Here is a 17,823-nt window from a genome sequence, read left to right as displayed (position 1 = left end):
ATATTTTTTCAATTTTTCATCAAAATTTTCTGGGCATTATGGGATTATGGGACCTTGGGATTATGGAGAAGTCCTCAGGAAGCGCAATATGGCCCAAAGGGAAGCTCATATCTTGGTCAATTCTTACCCGATTCTCCAGCGGAATACCTCAATCGATTTGTGGATAAATTCCCCATAGATCTGCATCAAAATCTGATCACGAAATATTTTTTCAATTTTTCATTAAAATTTTCTGGGCAGACTCCTTGGAATTGTGGAGAAGTCCTCAGGAAGCGCAATTTGGCCCAAAGAGAAGCTCATATCTTGGTCAATTCTTACCCGATTCTCCAGCGGAATACCTCAATCGATTTGTGGAACAATTCTCCACAGATCTGCATCAAAACCTGGCAACGAATTTTGTTATCCATTTTATCTGAATTTTTCTGGGGAAACCCCAGAAAAGTCGTGAAAAACATGAGGAGCCCTATGTGGCCCACATCGAAGGCTATATCTCCGCCTATATCCATCAGATTTTGAAAAGAAAAGCCCCAAAAGATTCGTGGATCGATTCTCTATGGATCTGCATAAAAAAATGAACACCTTTTGGCCTATTCTACTAACACAAAGCACAACAGTACGGATACCCTTAATACACATTGTAATTTGTCATAAAATTTCTTAAAACATACATAGTGTTTACAGTGGTTCTTGATGGGCAAAGTGGAATCTATTGATCTAAAATTTGAGGATGCGATTAGGAAGCGGCTGCCTGCAAGCGTTCCTTCTCTAAGCGGAGCACAGTGCAGATCTGCTCATCGTCGGCCACGTCCAAGCAGGTTTGTCCTTCGGAGTCGCACAGTGTCGGATTGGCGTGGAGGTCCAGCAGGCAGCGCAGAGCCTCCACGTGGCCACAGCTGGCGGCGTAATGTAATGGCGTCTGCTGTTCCGCGTCCCGTTGATTCACACTGGCGCCACTCTTCACCAGGAACTCAATAATATCGACGGCATTGCGGTCCGTTGCCCAGTGGATTAGGGCCATGCCGTACTCGTCCAGTTCCTGGATATCCGACGGCGTCATAAGCTCCCTCAAACGCGGCAAATTGTTCTCCTTGACATGATCGAAGAGCGTCTTCTCGCTCTCCGGACGATGATCTTCCAGCGGCACCGTCTCAATCGAATGCACCACCCAGCCAGTTGTCCGGGCCGCCTTCTTCCGCCAATTGGGCTGTAGTTTTTGTAACTTCTGGACATATGCGCGCCGGGCATCTGTGGCCGTCATCTTGCCGAGATTATGCCAAACGAGCCACTTGTTACGAGCCTTCAGATGTAGTATGCCGGGACTGGGTTCGGTACAGGGTCCGTCAATGGCCTGCTTGTAGTAGCCGTAGAATTCCAGCAGATCTGCGGAGGCCAGGGAGGAGGTATTCCCAGCCACGTGCTGGGTGGCGCGATAGAACAGCTCCTCCTCCGGATCCGAATCGCTGTCGGACATTACAGTAAAAAAAAAATGTAGTAATGTGTGTTGTGATATAAAATCTAGAGAAACTTAAAACTAATTTGATGAAATGCCACTGGGGCCTATTGGGTTTTCCGTTTTCTATTTAGGATTTCTGTATGTTGAGATAGTTGCCCTCCAGAATGTGTCGTTGCTCGTTCTCGATCTTCTCCAGCGCTGTCAGGCTATTGAAGCTAACAAATCCGTAGCCTTTGGAGCAGCCGGTACGCTTGTCGAAGATCACGTTGGCGGAGATGACGCGTCCGAACTCCTTAAAGTAGCCACGGAGCTCCTGATGGCCCACCGTCCACGGCAGATTGCCCACGAAAATGCGGTGCACTGATTTTCCAACTTTAGCTACAGCTCCGGCGGTGGCCATGGGTCTTGTTTTCCTATTATGTCCGGATTTTATATATATGTGTATTATTATATAGATTCTGGTTGATCTTGACGACGCTTCTCACCAGTTGCGTTGCGTAAATACTCCGGCGATTTTCTTTTACGGTAACTTGTTGTTGCAGCGACAGAGTGACAACATAACCTCAAAATAATCGAGTTAACAGCAGCTGTTAATACCCATTACATAGTGGGGTAGTCATTGTAATAGCAGTACTGTCAAGTTAGGATTTATGTAAATAAAAGAGTGGATTATTCATTTTTTATATCATAAATAATATCTTGATTAACATTTATAGAGGGTATTAAAAATTCGCCACTAAAATCATTATTAGCCTTTTATTCCAGAGCCTTTCGCATAACAGCACCATAAATGTGCTTTAACAGAGACGTTACAGCACACTGTTAACTCCCAAAAATGCCATACCTAATAGTTGGCGCTAAATTCAAAAAAGAATTATGAATAAAACACAATGTTTTTTATTTTTGATTGATTTTGTTGTATTTTTTGAATTTTTTTTTGTCTCTGCTTTTTGTGTTCCCTTTCTCATTTATTTCATTTACGTTTCAGTTTAACAAATTTGCTACAAACTACTTAAAATTAACAACATCGCGCAAACACGTATTATTTTTTCATAATTTTTGTTGTTGTTTGTATTCCTTGCAATAATAAACAAATAATGATTGTTTTTTAAAAAATGTACAATTCAGTAAAAAGAACAATTGGATAGGGGAAGTGTGTGTGTGTTTTAAGACAAGCTATTGAGGATGTTGTTTTGTATTTAATTTGTTGTATTAGTTTTTAAATTGTTTATTATTTATTTAATTATTTGTTTTGTTTTTTATTTATTTATTTATTTTTATTTTGTTTTTGGAAATAACATTAACTATGGAAGCAGTTTTCGTAATCCTCATTTTCCTACTCTGTGTGTGTGATGTCTCTCTCTCAGATGATGTGCCACGATATCGCATTTTTTCTTCTCAGACTAACTCGGTACAAGTATTATATAATTAGTGATTTGGCTCTCTACTGTATCATCTCCAACTCGAACTTTCCAGTCTGGGGGCTCTGTCTTGAATCTGATCTGATCCGATCGGATTATAGAGACTATATAATGTACGGCTCGGCCGTATCTCTCTCTCTCTGTATCTTTGTATCTGTATCTCTCAGTACCTATCTTTCTGTTCATTGTGTTTTGTTTTGTTTTGTTTGCTTGTTTGTTGTTGTTTTTGTTTTTTTTTTTTTTTTTAAATAGTACTGTATAGATGTAGATATATATAAATATACATTATTTATATAACGCCTTCAAAGACAAAAATCTTATCCATAGAAAAATTGTTATGATTTTGTTGTTTTTTTTTTTTTTGCAAGCAAAATGAAACTCTTGAAAGATATTTTCATCGTTTGGGATTCCCTTCATCGCTTTTTTTTTACAAGAGAAACAGAATAGTTAAGTCTATACATAATCGGTTACATTTAGTAATTATATTATCCGTAATAATGATGTCCAGGAAAGTTTCGTAATCAACTAATTTGTATAATTAAAAGTATTCCATCTCGATCCGATCGCCATATACAGACTGCGTGTATAAACAATTTCACTTTCATTATAATAATAAATCGTAATCATAATAATATATAAATATATATATATTTTTTTTTCATACAGATACTACTGCGAGACTTAGATTTAGACTTTATATTACGATATATATATATATTATTCATATATATATACTGAATATAAACATATGTGTATATAACTTGACTTGAATTTGTTCTTAATCTTCACTTTTATTTTGTTAAATATACTGTGTTCAATAGTTTGGATATATTTATATATAAACTGCATATATATATATATATATAGATATAAACACACACATATATATTTATATATACATATATATGTACAAAAAAACAACACAACTAAAAATATTAATCGTAATTATGATGCACTTGAATGCAAGGTAAATTATTACAAAAATCTTTAATCTTAATAGAGGCAATGGTACAAAAAAAAAATAAAAATTATATCTATCTTCCAGATATCCAGATCTCAATAATGTTTATTTTTCTCTTTTTTTTTTTTTTGGTAAATTTTATTGATCTCTGTATCTCATGATCTCGTGTCTTCTTCCCCCCCTCGTTTAATTAACTCTCTTTAGGGGATTTATTTTTGTTTTTGTTTCTTGTTTTTTCTATCAAACTTTTCTTGCTATTAATTATATAATATTGAAAAAAATTCGTTAATGTGTCACAGCACCACCATTTTGTTGTTGTTGTTGTTGTTTTTAATTTCAAAAAAATATTATTCCCCCCTCCCCGATCCTCACTGCAGAAATACGTTAGACTATAGTAGCGTTAACCGGCCCACCTGCTACCAGAGACGATGCAAATGAAGGTTCCGGGACAACACCGATCTCACGTCGTTCGTAAATCGGAGGGCGTCCAGCATGGGCAGCAGCGACAGCAGCGCCGTGTCCATGGGATCCGAGAACCAACTCTTGATGGGTATGGCGTTGTTGGGAAAACAGCGATAGGCGCCGGGCGAATTGTCAATTATGAATATCTGAAAAATAAAAAGATTTAACATTTAATATGGAAGTTCAAGAATATGTGACTAGTTTAGGGAAAACTCATATATAGTTTCTTTAATCCTTAATAATTTGTTACTATATAATATATACTTTACTATATAGGAAGACATACTAAGAGACACTTGTTCTAAGAGATACTTGCCAATAAACTAGTATTATATAGTTTCTTTTATGCCTAATACTTTCTGGGCTGTATGATAGTCGGTACTTTTCTTTCAAAGCCTTTTTTAAAGGTTTTTTCCAAGGTAGTTCTTATAATTTCTGATATTTCTACATCTAAAACCTATTTTTTTGAACATTTTGCATTTAAATGCAAGAACAATATAGTCCTGGATATATAATATCAACGAAAAAGTGAAAAAATTACTTAGAACTTAATACTGGACTATAATACTTGATAGTCGGTACTTTTTATGTCTTATGTCTATGTCTTTAAAGATTGTTTAAAAAAAATAAACCTTTTAAAATACAGTTTTTAGAAGTCTCATAGCCAGAAACTAATCTAGACTACTTGAGCTAATATTTCTTTATATTAGTTACCTACATAAACCTTTTCTATACATTTAATTTATTTACTATATGATAGTCGGTACTTTTCCTGGTTATCTATTCAGAAACTATTCAGCGAGGATCATGATCATATATTTATACTGTCTAAGACCGTAAGGGGTCTCATCTTAATTCCATTATCTCTATATACATTAAAGTTTATTTGGAGTAAGTAACAAAAGTAATAACAAAACCTTTTTAGGCTAACTAATCTAATAATTGTTATAATTAAAAACAACAACTATTCAGATATCTGAAGAACATAAGGAGTTAAGAGACTATCCCTTTGGATAACTCTATAGAAGATGGTCCTTCCAAGACCCCTTGTATTACCCTATTTAAATCACTGCAAATGGCCGACAGGTCCTTGGTGTAGGAGCCGTAGTCGGGCGTGCAGTGTTGTCTGTAGTAGCGCCGCCGGAGTATGTTCCGGCCGTTGTCCAGTTTGTCCGCCACCGCCGCTCCATAGATCTCCATGCTGGCGGTGAATACCACCAGATCGTACCACTGAGAGACCTAAAAAGAGCCTATATTTAATAGATTTTTTAAAAAAATTAGAAATAAAAACATACCACATCTAGAAAGTAATCGACATGGGGCCTTTTGTGGACAAAAAACCGAACTGGATTCCGATCGATGGTGACTTTGACGGTGAAATCGTGCGGCGTTCCAGGCTTCACTGTATTCCTTGGCATGGCATTGTGATGCGAGTGGATGAGGGTCTCGTCCAGGTCCAGAACGAGGGTCTTCCGCTGCACCAGACTCAGTCGGTGGCGGGAGACCGGCGAGAGCGGAAATAGTTCGTATTTAACCGGTTGATACTGGATAAACTATAGAAGTTAATAAATAGAATCAACGGCACAGTATTTGGAATGCATTCGAAAAATAATGAACAATGGGCAGGGGGTGTATCTATAAGTCTATTCTAATAGTTGTCATAATCTAGAAGTCCTGAGACACTTTTTGTTAGTTCTGGGGACTGGAGGTCGAAGGTCGCTCTGGTATATAGTTGCCGCGTCACGATTTCGAGCCGAAAATCGACGATACAGTGGAGAACATCAAAGACAAACAACGGCGACTACCGATAAGATGAACACACACAGTGAGAAACAACAAGTACTAGCACTAGCCAGGGTTGATAAAAAAAACAAGACCCATTAAACGTGTAGCCTAAAAATTGATAAAAACCTAATTTAAGGCAGCTGTCATTTGCTAAAAACTGAGGCATACACAAAAAAATTGGGTACTCTATAGTAATTTATAAAAAATATATATATATTTCAAGAGCGGAGTTGAACTCTGGACTGTGTTTTTTAGGTTTTTAAAACTTTTTAGTTAAAAAAAACGTCACCTTTTACCTTTTTTGATTAAAAACATTATTAAAATACATTTAATTGAAAAAAAATAACATAAAATATTCAAATTAAAACTATTTTATGAGCAGAGTTGAACTCTGGGCTGTCTTTTTTAAGTTTTTGAAAACTTTTAGTTACGAAAAAGTTAGAAAATAATAGCAAAAAAATGTGGATTTAGAAGAACATACTACCTTTTTTGATTAAAAAATTATTAAATTTAAAAAAAAAGAACATAAAATATAAAAATAAAATATTATTCATGAGCGGAGTTGAACTCTAGTCTGTGTCTTTAAGATTTTCAAGACTTTTACTTAAAAAAATTATAAAAAAAAAGAAAAATTTGTATATTTTGTTTCAATATTTTTTTTAGTTAAAATATAGTTAAATATTTAAAAAAAAATATATAAATTAATAATAAATATCCGAGTTTTAAGAAAGTTAAATGTAAACCCACTTATATTTTACCCTTTAAGAATTATTAGTCCTCTACTCTTCCCAAAATATTCTCTAATTCCCTACTTTAAACTACACGCAACTAGTGCCTAGTAGTTTCTCTCTGTGTACTGTGTAAAATCGGTCCGATAGTGGCCGGCTTTGGCGAGTATTTTAGAGTATTATTGGAAGGCCTTATCAATCAGTGGCCTTTTATGATTTTTGTAGTGCTCGTGTTGATACCAGGAGATCGGGTTAAAGGGGGAAACATTTTTTTATAATTTCAAAAATACAAAAAAAAAAAACCAATACAACAAGAAATTATAAATTTATATATATTTTTTTAAATAATTTTACTTACAGCTCGCACTTGGCGATTGAACATGAAACAGATGCATGTCCAGACTTTTGATAGCAACAACAAAAGCGCATGGAATTTCATTTGCAGCAACGAAATCATCATATAATCTATAACACCGGTGTTGGTTAATTAAATCTGGATTATCCTTGAGGGATATCCTTTTTCTGCAGGATGCGAGGGAAGGCAAGGCAACCGGCTAAGGGGGTTTTCTCTTTTTCTCTTCCTAACTTTTTTTTTATAATTATGATTTGATTATTTTTTGTTTTATTTTTCAGTTGATAACACCACAGTGTATTGTTGTTGTTGTTGTTGTTTGATTGCACACACACACACACACACACACTGGCAAAAAATCGATAACGCGAAAAAGAGTTTCTGGGAAAGTGTGTGTTCTTTTCGCGCTTTTTTCCCTCAACTTCTCACTCTCTTGATTTTCTTTACCTTTACCCCACTCTCTCAGGTCTCTCTTACTATTATTATTATTATTTTTGGATTAAATTTTCTTTTAATTTCTTTTTTTGTTGTGTTATTGTTGCTTTTTTGCTTTTGGGATTATAGGTGGCGTCTGCTTCTTCTTCACGGCGTGTATTTCTTTTTTTTTTATTTTATTTGATTGTTGTTGTTGTGTTGTAAAAAAAAAAAACAATAAAACATATAGGGAGCAACAACAACTAACTGTTATTGTTGAGCAATAATAAAAATAAAAGAATAGATATAGAGTATGTGTATAATTATTTAATATTCAGCTATTGCACTTTGGTTTTAACCCACTGGCGTTGGTTGTATGTGTGTTGCTTTTTTTTTTGTTGTATTTCTTTTTTTTTTTTTTTTTTTTTTGGTTAAATAACTGGCGTTCCGTTCGCGTTTCTTGTGTGTGTTTTTTTTACATAAATTATAAATTATTACATAAATTTGTAGTATGTCCCGTGTACCGATCTTCTTTTTGTTGTTTTTGTTTTTTGTATTTTTTTTTTTTATTTTTATTTTGTTGTTTAATAAATTCCCGCACACACATACACGGCACACGGTCGCACACACACACACACTCGCACGGCGGAGGAATTGGCCAAAAGCCAGGCAACAAAATAAAATTTTTCTTTTGATGGATGCCAGGCGGATAGCATTATTGCTATCGATAGACGCACGATTGCCGGCAGCAGTTAATTGTTATCGCTTGTCGGCTTTTCATCATATCATCACATAAACACTGAATAATTGCCACCAAATTCAATTGCAAATTGTTACCAAAACGTACTGTTTGTTAATTATTAATTGCCGCCTTTTGCGAAGTGAGATGGACAATTCACCGTTTGTGCATCGTTGGCAGCACATGCGTATGCGAAAATGACAATTTCGAGGGCAAGTGCCACGTTCCAGCCGTCTGTCAAGCCATCATGCAAAATGCATTCAATTATTTACTCTTGGCTATCGTTATTTTAGTGTTAAAAGTTAAAAACAAATATAAATTTACCTTTGATAAATAAATGGTAGTTTTGTTTCTACCTAAATTACATTTTTTGTTGCCTAAAATATTCATAATAAATAAAGTTTCCTAAGATTTTAATTAACATTATGTTGTCTTTATATTTTACGATTATTTTTATAATAAAAATAGTTTCTAAATCATATTTATTATTTAAAAAACTCATATTTTTCAACAAAGACTCTGCAGCATCTTTACATCATGCACTGTTAACCCTCTGTTAACTAACAGAGCCGCGCATCACGCGTCATCATACTGGTTGGATCGTGTACTCGTGTCGTGCATCCGATTAATCGCCCCGAGCCGCCCGTGTATTTTAAGCGTCGCTTTTTTGCAAAAAGTGTAGGAAAAAGAACGGAAAATATGCCAAAATCCATAAACGAACGTATTTGACAGTTCATTTAATCGCATAGCAAGAAATCCAATACATCCTTTCAAACCGGCGGTTGGATATACCGAGAAACTCAAACTTTTCCTTCCTTCAAAAAAAAAAAATAACTGTGTTGTGTGTCGTGCGTGTGTGTGTGTGTTGCCGTGAGCGTGTGGGTGTGAGTGTGTATGTGAGAGAAGAAAAAAAAAAAAAAAAAAGCCGCACACTGCAAAAAATAGCAAAAACAAAAAGAAAAAACTCGAAAAGTGCGAATAGACTTGACGACTTTTACTTCCCCACCGGTCTAGAATAACCGCTAAAATTGTGGAAAAACAGGAGAAAACTCCCAAGCGGAAGAAGAAGACTGCAGCCAGTAAAATGTCTGCAGTTTATTCGCCGCAACCGCCGCAGCAGCAACCGCAGCAGCTGCAGCAGCAGCAGCAGCCTCCCCCGCCACAGCAGCAGCAGCAACAGCAACAACAACAGCAGCAGCAGCAGCAACAGCAGCTGCAGCAGCAGCCGCCACCCAACTCGATTCCCAATCAGCAGCCTCCCGGCTCGGGGGTGGGCCCCGGTGGAGGAGGCGGCATAGGTGGAGGCGGAGGTAAGCAAATACAAAAAAAAAAAAAAAAAAAGTAATCGATAAATTGCAGTTTTGCATCTGCAAACTATCGACTATCAAAATAATTGATATAAATCGATAACAATTTAGTTATTTATGGTTTTAATTTAACTTTCTTTAAAATAAATTATTAAAAAATATAATAATGAAATATTTTATCGAATTTATCGATTAAATGAAAATAATATTAAATATAATTTTTAAATTTTAGGTGGAGGACCCGGTGGCGGTGGTGGCCTTCTCCCCATGGGCCTCCAGCAGCAGCAACAGCAGCAACAACAACGACCGCCCATGGGCGTACCCGGATCACCCGGCAGCGTCATATCCGGCGGAGTCGGTGGCGGGATGATGGTCACTCCGCCGTCTACGCCACGCGGCGGCAATGTGGGCGGCGGTGTACCGCCCCAGGTGAACTCGGCACAGATCCAGAAGATGCTGGACGAGAACTGCGGCCTCATCCAGACCATTCAGGACTTCCAGAGCATGGGCAAGGCGCAGGAGTGCATGTCCTACCACGTGGCGTTGCACAGGAATCTGGTTTATTTGGCCCAACTGGCCGATCCCGCCATGAACATCTCCCAGATACTGCCGGTGAGTGATTCGCTGTGACTTGTGGACCTCCAAGGACTAATCTTCTTGGTTTTTTTTTTTTAGCCTCCGCACATACTCCAGACCCAGGCAATGCAGCAGGGCGGCCAACAGACACCGCCAACGGGTCCGCATGGGATGCTGGGCGGTCCACCGCCGCCCCAACAGCAACAGGGTCCTGGCCAGGGACCAGGGGTAGGAGTGCCAGTGCCCGGCCAGCAGGTGGCCGGTGTGCCGCCACAGATGGGGATGCAGCACGGGCCGGGGGATCCGCAAGGACCACCCGTTCAGATGCCACCCTACGGCCAGCAGCAGCAGCAACAGCCGCAGCCACATCCCGGCCTGCCGCCAGGCGCTCAACAGCAATCTCAGCAACAGCAGCAGCAGCAACAACAACAGCAGCAGCAACAGGCACAACAACAACAGCAGCAGCAGCAACAACAGGCGGCAGCAGCGGCGGCAGCAGCAGCAGCAGCCGCAGCAGCAGCTGGCCAGCAACAAGGAGGTCCTCAGGTCAGCCAGGCGGGTCCTCAGTCCCAGCAACAGCAACAACAGCAGCAGCAGCAGCAGCAGCAACAACAACAGCATCCCGTCTACCGAAATGCCCAGGCCCAGGGACCGGGACCGGGACAAGGACCCGGACAAGGTCCTGGCCAGTCGGTCGTCAATCCGAATGCAGCGCCCAGTAAGTGTAATGTATCCCAGCTGTTGGATTTGTTGAATATCTAGAGATTCCAAGGGGGATTTTGGAGAGGAATTGGATCAAGGATTTCAAGATTCAAGACTTTCAAGGGATCAGGATCAAAAATTTGATTTATTTTCTATTTTCTTATTATTTCTTTTGTGAAAATAAATGGAAATATTAATGTTTCTAAGATAGATCCCTCGAATAATTGTAAAAACAAGCTAGTTTTTTAAGTTTTCTCTTAATTTTAAATGCTTATTTCGTTAAGTATTTAATTTTTTAAGAACCAGAGCACCTACTCTCCTGAAACTATCCTCTTCTTTGTCTTAAAATTAAGTATAAATTTCCATCTAATCCTTTTAAAATCCTCCATCCTACAGACCAACAGCGACCCAACAACGGACCCCTTCCTGGCCCTCAGAATCCGCAGCAACAACAACAACAGCAGCAGCAACAAGGCACTCCCCAACCCGGCGGACAACAGCCTCCGGGCCAGCAACAGCAACAACAACAGGGCGGTCCCGGAGGACCACAGCCTGGAGCTGGCGGACCGGGTGTGCCGCCACCGCAGAGCCCCTACCGGGTGAGCTACCAGCAACAGCAGCAGCAGCACGGCCACTATCCGGGCTATCCGCCGCAACCCCAGACACAGTATCAGCCGCAAGGAGCTTATCCCTACGGCCCGCCCACCCAGGGCTATGGGCCGCCGCCTCCAGTGCCGCCGAACGCCGGCCAAGGGGGCTACCACACGGCGGCCGGGCAGACGGGACACGGCTACCAACCGAATACCGGAGCAGCACCGCCGGGCGCTTATCCGCCGCCACCCGGCAGCCAGCAGGGGCCACCGGTGCCGGGTCAGCAGCAACCGCCGCCGGGACCACCTCCACCGGGACAAATGTACGGACCACCGCCCACTGGCGGACAGCAGCCGGGTCCACCGGGCCCGCCACCACAAAGCCAGTACGGTCCACCGCCGCCACAGAACACAGCCGGTGGCCCACCGCCTCCGATGAGCTATGCCGGCTATCCGCCCAATCCGGTGGGCCAGTACGGCCAGGCAGGCGCTGGCGGAGGTCCCCCGCCGGGCAGTTACGGCCCACCGCCTCCGGTGCCGACGAGCAGTGCGCAGAGTCCCTACCAGGCCTACCAGACGGCCGCTGGGGGTGCGACGGGTGCCCCGCCGGGCAGCAGCTACCCGGGAGGACCGCCGACCAGTGTGGCGGGTCCGCCACCGCCGCCGGGAGGCGCCTACAGCAGCAGCACCACGGCGCCCAGCCAGACGCCGCCGCCACAGGCTGGCGGAGCGGGCGGCGGCGCTGGCGGAGGAGGAGCCGGTGGCAGCGGGAATCCCAACGGACCGAATGCCCAACAATCGACGCCGCCGCCGCAGGGTGGTGCCGGTGGTGCGGCCGGAGGAGCGGGAGGAGCCCCGCAGCAATACGCAGGACCGCCGCCGCAGCAGCAGCAGCAACAGCAGCCGCCCGGAGTGGTGGTCTCCGGCGTGGCGCCACTGCCGACACAAGTCCAGCCCACTTACTCGACGCCCGGCAGCTACAACCAGCAGGGACCCGGCGGCCCGCCGCCCAACCAACAGCAGCAGCAACAACAGGCCCCGCCCACGGGCGGTGCGGGAGGAGCTGCCGGCGGCGGAACACCGAATCCGCAGGGCCAAGGCCAGGGGCAGGGACAGCCGCCGCCGCCGAACGGAGCGACGCCGCCAATGCCGCCTAATCAGTACCAGCCGGCAGTGCCGGGTGCACCGCAGGGACCCTACGGCGGACCACCGCCACCGCAGGCGTACGGGCCGCCGCCGCCGGGCAGCGCCTATCCGGGCCACGCCTACCACCAGCCACCGCAGGCCGCCGGCTATGCCCAGTACCCGCCCACGCAGGGCTACCAGAGCTACAGGCCGGCCGGAGCCCAGATGCCGCCACCAGGAGCACCGCAGGGTCCTCCGCCCACGGGCGCCTACGGCTACTATAGCCAGCAGCCGCCACAATGAGGCCGGGAGCAGCTCTACCCGCAGAATAATCCGTAGTCTGGAGAGGATTAGACGGATGAGGGATGTGGAGGAGCATCCGGAGCGGGGCTGGCAGAGATTAGGGAGAGGAATCTAGGAGAGGGCGAGAAGTAAGAGAGGACTAAGAGAAAAGTGGAGATCCGTAGAGTTAAAAAATTAAGGAGAGCTGTATTTATTTTAAATTATAATTATTTTTGATCGAAAAAATGAATTTCTTCAAACTCTCCCCGGCCCCGGCGTTTGGAGGGTTTCTTGAAATTCATTTGTTTCTAAAAAGAAAAATTATAGACTCTTGTTTAATTTAAAACTAAAATTAATGTAGGAAGCAGCTAAAAACATAAAAATATATATTTTTTAAAAGAATAAGTCTAAAAAAAAAGAAGAGCAAAGAGAACAAGAAGTCGGGAGGAGAGAAGAAACGTGTCCTAGGCATACAAGTATATATATTATTATATAGATCTATGGAGATTTGGTCGATCCACGATCCAAAAGATATATAAAGATTATGTTTCGGGGTTCGATGCGTTGTATTTTAAATGGAAGAAGCTGAAAGCGAATCTATAAACTAATAAGAACTTGATTCGAATGTAAAATTCAATACGATATTTAAGAAGGTAAAGACAATTTTAAGGAAATTTTAAGCTCGCTTCTTTAAAATTAAAATTACTTAAAATTGTAAATACTACTATGATTTCAATGACATGCCAATATCGACCCATCCTACTACTATTTAAATTCTACAGATAACTCGTAACTCTCTTTCTCCTAAGTAAGTTATAAAAAAAAAAAAAAAAGAACAGAAATCCTGAAAAAAAAAAATATTAAAAATCTTTAAAAACGTTTATAAAATATTCTTAAATAGCTATTAAGAAATAGGACGATAATGATGAATAGTACATGTTTTAATATAATAACTTTAATAATTTAATATATTTTTTATTCATTTTTTTTTTTTGTAGTTGCCCGGTTTTTAATGTTTTTTTTTTTTTTAATAATTAATAGCAATTATTAGTAGAGTCCCTTGTCCTGTTTTCTTCCAAATAATAATTTTTTTTTTAAATGCATGTGTGCTTGGGAAATTCAAATTAATTGTAAAATCAACTAGAACTAAGATTATTATATTTAAATTTACTATTTAAAGTAAAACTATAAATTATAAATAGCAAGCAGAAAATAACAATAAACTTTAAATTACAAAAATAATGAAGAGATTCGAGATATTGGGGTTAAAAAAAAAAATTCGTAAAAAATTAAGACTAATACTACGAAAAAAAAAATGGAACTTTTTTGATATGAAAATACTGTTATTTTGCTTGCACATTCATGTTCCAAAATCGAAATCTAAATTATTTATTCGATAAAGAAATTATTTAAAGTTAGTTAAAATATTACAATTATTAAAAATAAGAGAAAGACAATTTCGCATTTTCGGATAGCCCTAGAAATGTAAAGTTAAAAAAAAAAAATATTTAAATATTTATCCGAATGTTCCATTAGTTTTTATGGATAAAAAATATTGCGAGAAACACAATAGCTAGCTGTCTCGCTCTGAAGCAGGCCGGTAAGGCTACCATGCATGTATAGCTGCTCTGCTCTAATCCGATCTGATATAATCTATGGGGATCGGCGGAGGATATATCCTTTCCCAGGAAACAGGAAACAGGAATCACAAACACACACACATCGAGAAATCATTTAGATGTATGTACATGAAATAGCATTTACAAATTTCTATTTTTTAAATGCTAATTTTAAAAAAAAAGTCAATAAAAAAAAGCGCAAAAAAAGTTTTCAAAGTAAAATTGGTTTTTTTAATTCAAGTTTTATATTTTTATTTTAGTTTTGGGAGGCTTAAATTAATTGGAAATAGTTTTAATAATACAAAAATAAAAAATTTTATATAAAAATTAATATTTCTCAAAATTTTTAAACCTTAACTTTATTTATTTTAGATTTTTTTAAGGTTATAGTTTGTTTTTTTAAAACCAAAGAAATACTTGTATATTTTTTACATAAAAAACTAATAATTTAATGCAAAATTTAATCTTTTTTTTAGTTACTATTTAAAATTATGCAAAACATTTACATATTTTTTTTATTTTTGGTTTTCTTTACAAGTTTTGGAATATAATTTACAATTTTAATTTATTTAGAATTTTATTTTTCGTTTTTGGATCACATCCCTTTAATTTATTTTCCTTAAATTAAGAGTTTAAATATTTTTTCGAATTTTACACTTTTTGGAATAGTTTTTTACATTTCTTGCTTTTAATTTTTAAGATTAAAAATAATAAACCTGCCGATTAATTTTGTTTTTTCGTGATATGACTTTAAAAATATATCTTTTTTAATTTTTTATTTATTAAATTAATAGCTACACTCTTTACCTGCATTTCTTAATTTATTTTTTCATAATTTTAATTTGTGGGGCATTTATTTTTAAGCTTTACACAAATATATCGTTTTGAGGTTATCACGACTCTAGTCCTGTTCCTGCTCCTCCTCCTCGCGGAGGTCCTCCAGAATGGGCTGATCCGCTGCCGTCCTGCCGCCTCCCCGTCCTCCTCCGCCTCCACGCAAGGCCTCTGCCTGTGCGGCACCTGCTGCTGCTGCTGCTGCAGCTCTCACCTGGACCGTATTCCGGCGGAAAATTTTCCCAAGAATCTTCCTCACAAAGTTCTTTGGCGCGGAGGCCTGACGACCCACCACTATCACCTTGGTGGCCACACTGTGGATCGGACCAAAGGCCAGGGCCACCACCGTGCAGGCCAGACAGATCACATTGTACGGCATACTGAAGTCCGGCGTCGGCAGGGACACTATCAACGCCTCCGTATGCAGGCTGAGGACATAGTTCGGCCTGGTGGCGTTAAAAGAGTGCTCGAAGAGATGCCCCTCCGGCGGCAGGGCGGTGTAGTTCCTGCCCATCGGCAGCTGGGTGGACACCATGGCGGCGCCAATGTAGTGCCCGTGATTGGCATCCGGCGGATACTCCAGCCACTTCAGCAGCAGGTAGTCCACATCAATGGTTATCAGAGCGGACGTCTGGCCGGGCAGGGTGAAGCCAATCTCGAGGTGAGAGGGCAGCTCCCTCTGCTTGCCCGGCGTGTAGTGGAGCAGCTTGAAGGGCAGCCACCGGCGAGTGTATTCGTTCACCCGCTGCGGCTTGCGCCGGATTTTGAGGGTGTGGAGATAGGCGTGGACATACCAGGGCACTAGTTCCTGCACCAGAATGGGCAGAGCCTCGTAATGATTGTTCGTCACCTCGGTGGCTATCCGGCCACGTTCCTGGCCATTACCGAGAAGGTATCGGTGCACCGTTACCGGCGGCAGGGTGGGCTTCATCAGGTTCCGTCGTCGGTTCTCGTTCTTCGGCGTTAGCCAGGCGATGTTGAAGAGTCTCTCGCCCGGGTCCTTGAACTGCTCGAGCATGTCGTAGACGGCATAGACCACCAGATGGCCGCCTCGAATGGACTTCACCTCCTGGGTGGGTTGCGGCACCAGGCTATACTTCTGTCCCTGCTCGTTCCGCTGGACATAGATCTTGGAGCTCTCGGCCAGCTCGCAGAAGCCGTTCAGTCCCATGCCAAAGAGCCGCCGCAGCGAGAAGTCATTGTTGCTCAGCTCGAACAGCCGCAGATCGTACACCAGATTCGCCGTCTGGGTCAGCTCCACAATGCAGTTATCCTCGAGATGATCCTCGCACAGCATCCGCACCTTCAAGCCCAGCGAATGGTACTTCGTGTTGTGCACGTGGCCGGAATTCAGCAGCGAGGCAAAGCCCGAGGCGCTGCCGCAGGGCAGAAGCTTCTTCCAGGGGGTCAGATTCTCGGTGCAAACGATTTCCCGCGGCAGGGAAGCATACCGTACGGATCTGGGCCGATTGGCGGGCATAAACTGGGGACGCAGCAAGTGGCGCGGCGAGATGCTGTTCGTTTTGTCGACAAAGTTGAGGGAGGCGCACAGAACGCCGGAGAAGACATTCGCCAGCTGGCCCCACTGGCGGTCCACCTCGGTGGCGGTTAGATTATCGCCACTGAACCAGGCCCACATCTCGGCGCCGCTGGTTGCCTCCACGATGGGATAGCCCCAGGTCTCGTAGCGCCACAGGCCCTGGGTGAGGCCGATGTGCAGCTCCTTGACATCAAACTGCTGCAGTACCTCCGCAATCACCCGAGGCGTCAACTGAGTGTGATAAACTGATCCAAAGAAGCCATGGTTAGCTCTTTTCTGTCAGGATTCAATGCCCAAATACTTACGATTGTCCTTTTTCCCGAAATGCCAGCGCGTGGTGAACTGAAAGTAGGTGTTCACATGGTCTCCGGACAACGGACGCACCACTAGCTCCTCATGGAAACGTTCATCGCTCCGGCCCAGTGGCCCCGAGAAGTTGGGCCTGCTGCCGCCGGTGGTGGGTGCCGTGGTGGGTGGAGGAGCGCCCACGGTGGCGGGAGTGGCGGCGGCTATTGCCGGCAAAACGGCCATCAGGAACACTTGCAACGCCATCAGCAGGCTTCCCAGCCGCTGGCAGAGGGGGCGAGGCCGTAATTGGCACATCGGTAATGTTAATTCTTACCTGCTTTCACGATTATAGTTTCAATTGGCAATGAGAATTAAAAAAAGACAGCCTGGAGAAAAATGTCAAAAACGGCTTCGCCAGCTGACAGCTGTTAGCTCTGTTAAGGCTCTGTTAAGACTCTGTTAACAGAGCTCTGTTAATGCGCAGGGTTGCTATTTTTGAATAATATTTAAATAAGGCGGGTTTTCTAAATATTGTCATAAAAGTTTAATTTTATTTAAAAAATAGATATATTATAGATAAAATCAAGGCTTCATAGGCCTTGCTTTTGTTTTTTAAGCATTTTTGTTGAATTTTCCCCCAATAAA

At 41.8% G+C, this 17,823-nt stretch overlaps 5 protein-coding genes across 7 annotated transcripts; 1 reads left to right on the top strand and 4 right to left on the bottom strand.

Annotated features, from left to right (window-relative positions):
* Positions 1-620: 620 nt before the first annotated feature.
* On the bottom strand, positions 621-1,471 carry LOC6504514 (acyl-CoA-binding domain-containing protein 6). The gene has a single exon (XM_001967014.4). The coding sequence runs from the start codon at positions 1,469-1,471 to the stop codon at positions 734-736; it is 738 nt and encodes a 245-aa protein (XP_001967050.1). The 3' UTR covers positions 621-733.
* On the bottom strand, positions 621-1,853 carry LOC6504513 (SRA stem-loop-interacting RNA-binding protein, mitochondrial). The gene has a single exon (XM_044717265.1). It carries the CDS (start codon positions 1,851-1,853, stop codon positions 1,581-1,583), a length of 273 nt encoding a protein of 90 aa, XP_044573200.1. The 3' UTR covers positions 621-1,580.
* An 84-nt stretch (positions 1,854-1,937) lies between these two features.
* On the bottom strand, positions 1,938-8,726 carry LOC6504511 (CTD nuclear envelope phosphatase 1 homolog). Of its 2 annotated transcripts, none has more exons than XM_044717263.1 (4): positions 7,169-8,726; positions 5,593-5,850; positions 5,354-5,536; positions 1,938-4,443 (listed from the first exon to the last, which is right to left on the bottom strand). In XM_044717263.1, exons 1-4 carry the CDS (start codon positions 7,268-7,270, stop codon positions 4,252-4,254), a joined length of 735 nt encoding a protein of 244 aa, XP_044573198.1. In that variant the 5' UTR covers positions 7,271-8,726; the 3' UTR covers positions 1,938-4,251. The 2 variants fall into 2 exon arrangements, with proteins under 2 accessions (XP_044573198.1, XP_044573199.1); XM_044717264.1 differs by having other exon boundaries at positions 5,593-5,841.
* A 161-nt stretch (positions 8,727-8,887) lies between these two features.
* LOC6504398 (basic proline-rich protein) lies at positions 8,888-14,738 on the top strand. Of its 2 annotated transcripts, none has more exons than XM_032452319.2 (4): positions 8,888-9,625; positions 9,855-10,234; positions 10,298-10,922; positions 11,297-14,738. In XM_032452319.2, the coding sequence occupies exons 1-4, from the start codon at positions 9,400-9,402 to the stop codon at positions 12,916-12,918; spliced, it is 2,853 nt and encodes a 950-aa protein (XP_032308210.1). In that variant the 5' UTR covers positions 8,888-9,399; the 3' UTR covers positions 12,919-14,738. The 2 variants fall into 2 exon arrangements, with proteins under 2 accessions (XP_032308210.1, XP_001967047.3); XM_001967011.4 differs by having other exon boundaries at positions 8,889-9,625; positions 10,298-10,916.
* Positions 13,128-17,621, bottom strand: LOC6504510 (GPI transamidase component PIG-T). Its single transcript, XM_001967010.4, has 2 exons — positions 17,196-17,621; positions 13,128-17,135 (listed from the first exon to the last, which is right to left on the bottom strand). Exons 1-2 carry the CDS (start codon positions 17,491-17,493, stop codon positions 15,418-15,420), a joined length of 2,016 nt encoding a protein of 671 aa, XP_001967046.2. The 5' UTR covers positions 17,494-17,621; the 3' UTR covers positions 13,128-15,417.
* Between the last annotated feature and the right edge of the window lie 202 nt (positions 17,622-17,823).

This window comes from Drosophila ananassae, chromosome XR (assembly GCF_017639315.1).
Source record: "Drosophila ananassae strain 14024-0371.13 chromosome XR, ASM1763931v2, whole genome shotgun sequence".
NCBI lineage: Eukaryota > Metazoa > Arthropoda > Insecta > Diptera > Drosophilidae > Drosophila > Drosophila ananassae.
This window is presented reverse-complemented; position numbering and strand designations above follow the sequence as displayed.

Bases quoted from the DNA above. Each gene is read 5' to 3' on its own strand.
- LOC6504514 (XM_001967014.4), bottom strand. From the start codon at position 1,471: ATGTCCGACAGCGATTCGGATCCGGAGGAGGAGCTGTTCTATCGCGCC.
- LOC6504513 (XM_044717265.1), bottom strand. From the start codon at position 1,853: ATGGCCACCGCCGGAGCTGTAGCTAAAGTTGGAAAATCAGTGCACCGC.
- LOC6504511 (XM_044717263.1), bottom strand. From the start codon at position 7,270: ATGATGATTTCGTTGCTGCAAATGAAATTCCATGCGCTTTTGTTGTTG. The intron at 5,537-5,592 runs GTATGTTTTTAT...GGCTCTTTTTAG, and splicing joins TCGATTACTTTCTAGATGTG to GTCTCTCAGTGGTACGATCT. The intron at 4,444-5,353 runs GTAATACAAGGG...TTTATTTTTCAG, and splicing joins TTTGCAGTGATTTAAATAGG to ATATTCATAATTGACAATTC.
- LOC6504398 (XM_032452319.2), top strand. From the start codon at position 9,400: ATGTCTGCAGTTTATTCGCCGCAACCGCCGCAGCAGCAACCGCAGCAG. The intron at 9,626-9,854 runs GTAAGCAAATAC...TTTAAATTTTAG, and splicing joins CGGCATAGGTGGAGGCGGAG to GTGGAGGACCCGGTGGCGGT. The intron at 10,235-10,297 runs GTGAGTGATTCG...TTTTTTTTTTAG, and splicing joins ACATCTCCCAGATACTGCCG to CCTCCGCACATACTCCAGAC.
- LOC6504510 (XM_001967010.4), bottom strand. From the start codon at position 17,493: ATGTGCCAATTACGGCCTCGCCCCCTCTGCCAGCGGCTGGGAAGCCTG. The intron at 17,136-17,195 runs GTAAGTATTTGG...TCTTTGGATCAG, and splicing joins TTTCGGGAAAAAGGACAATC to TTTATCACACTCAGTTGACG.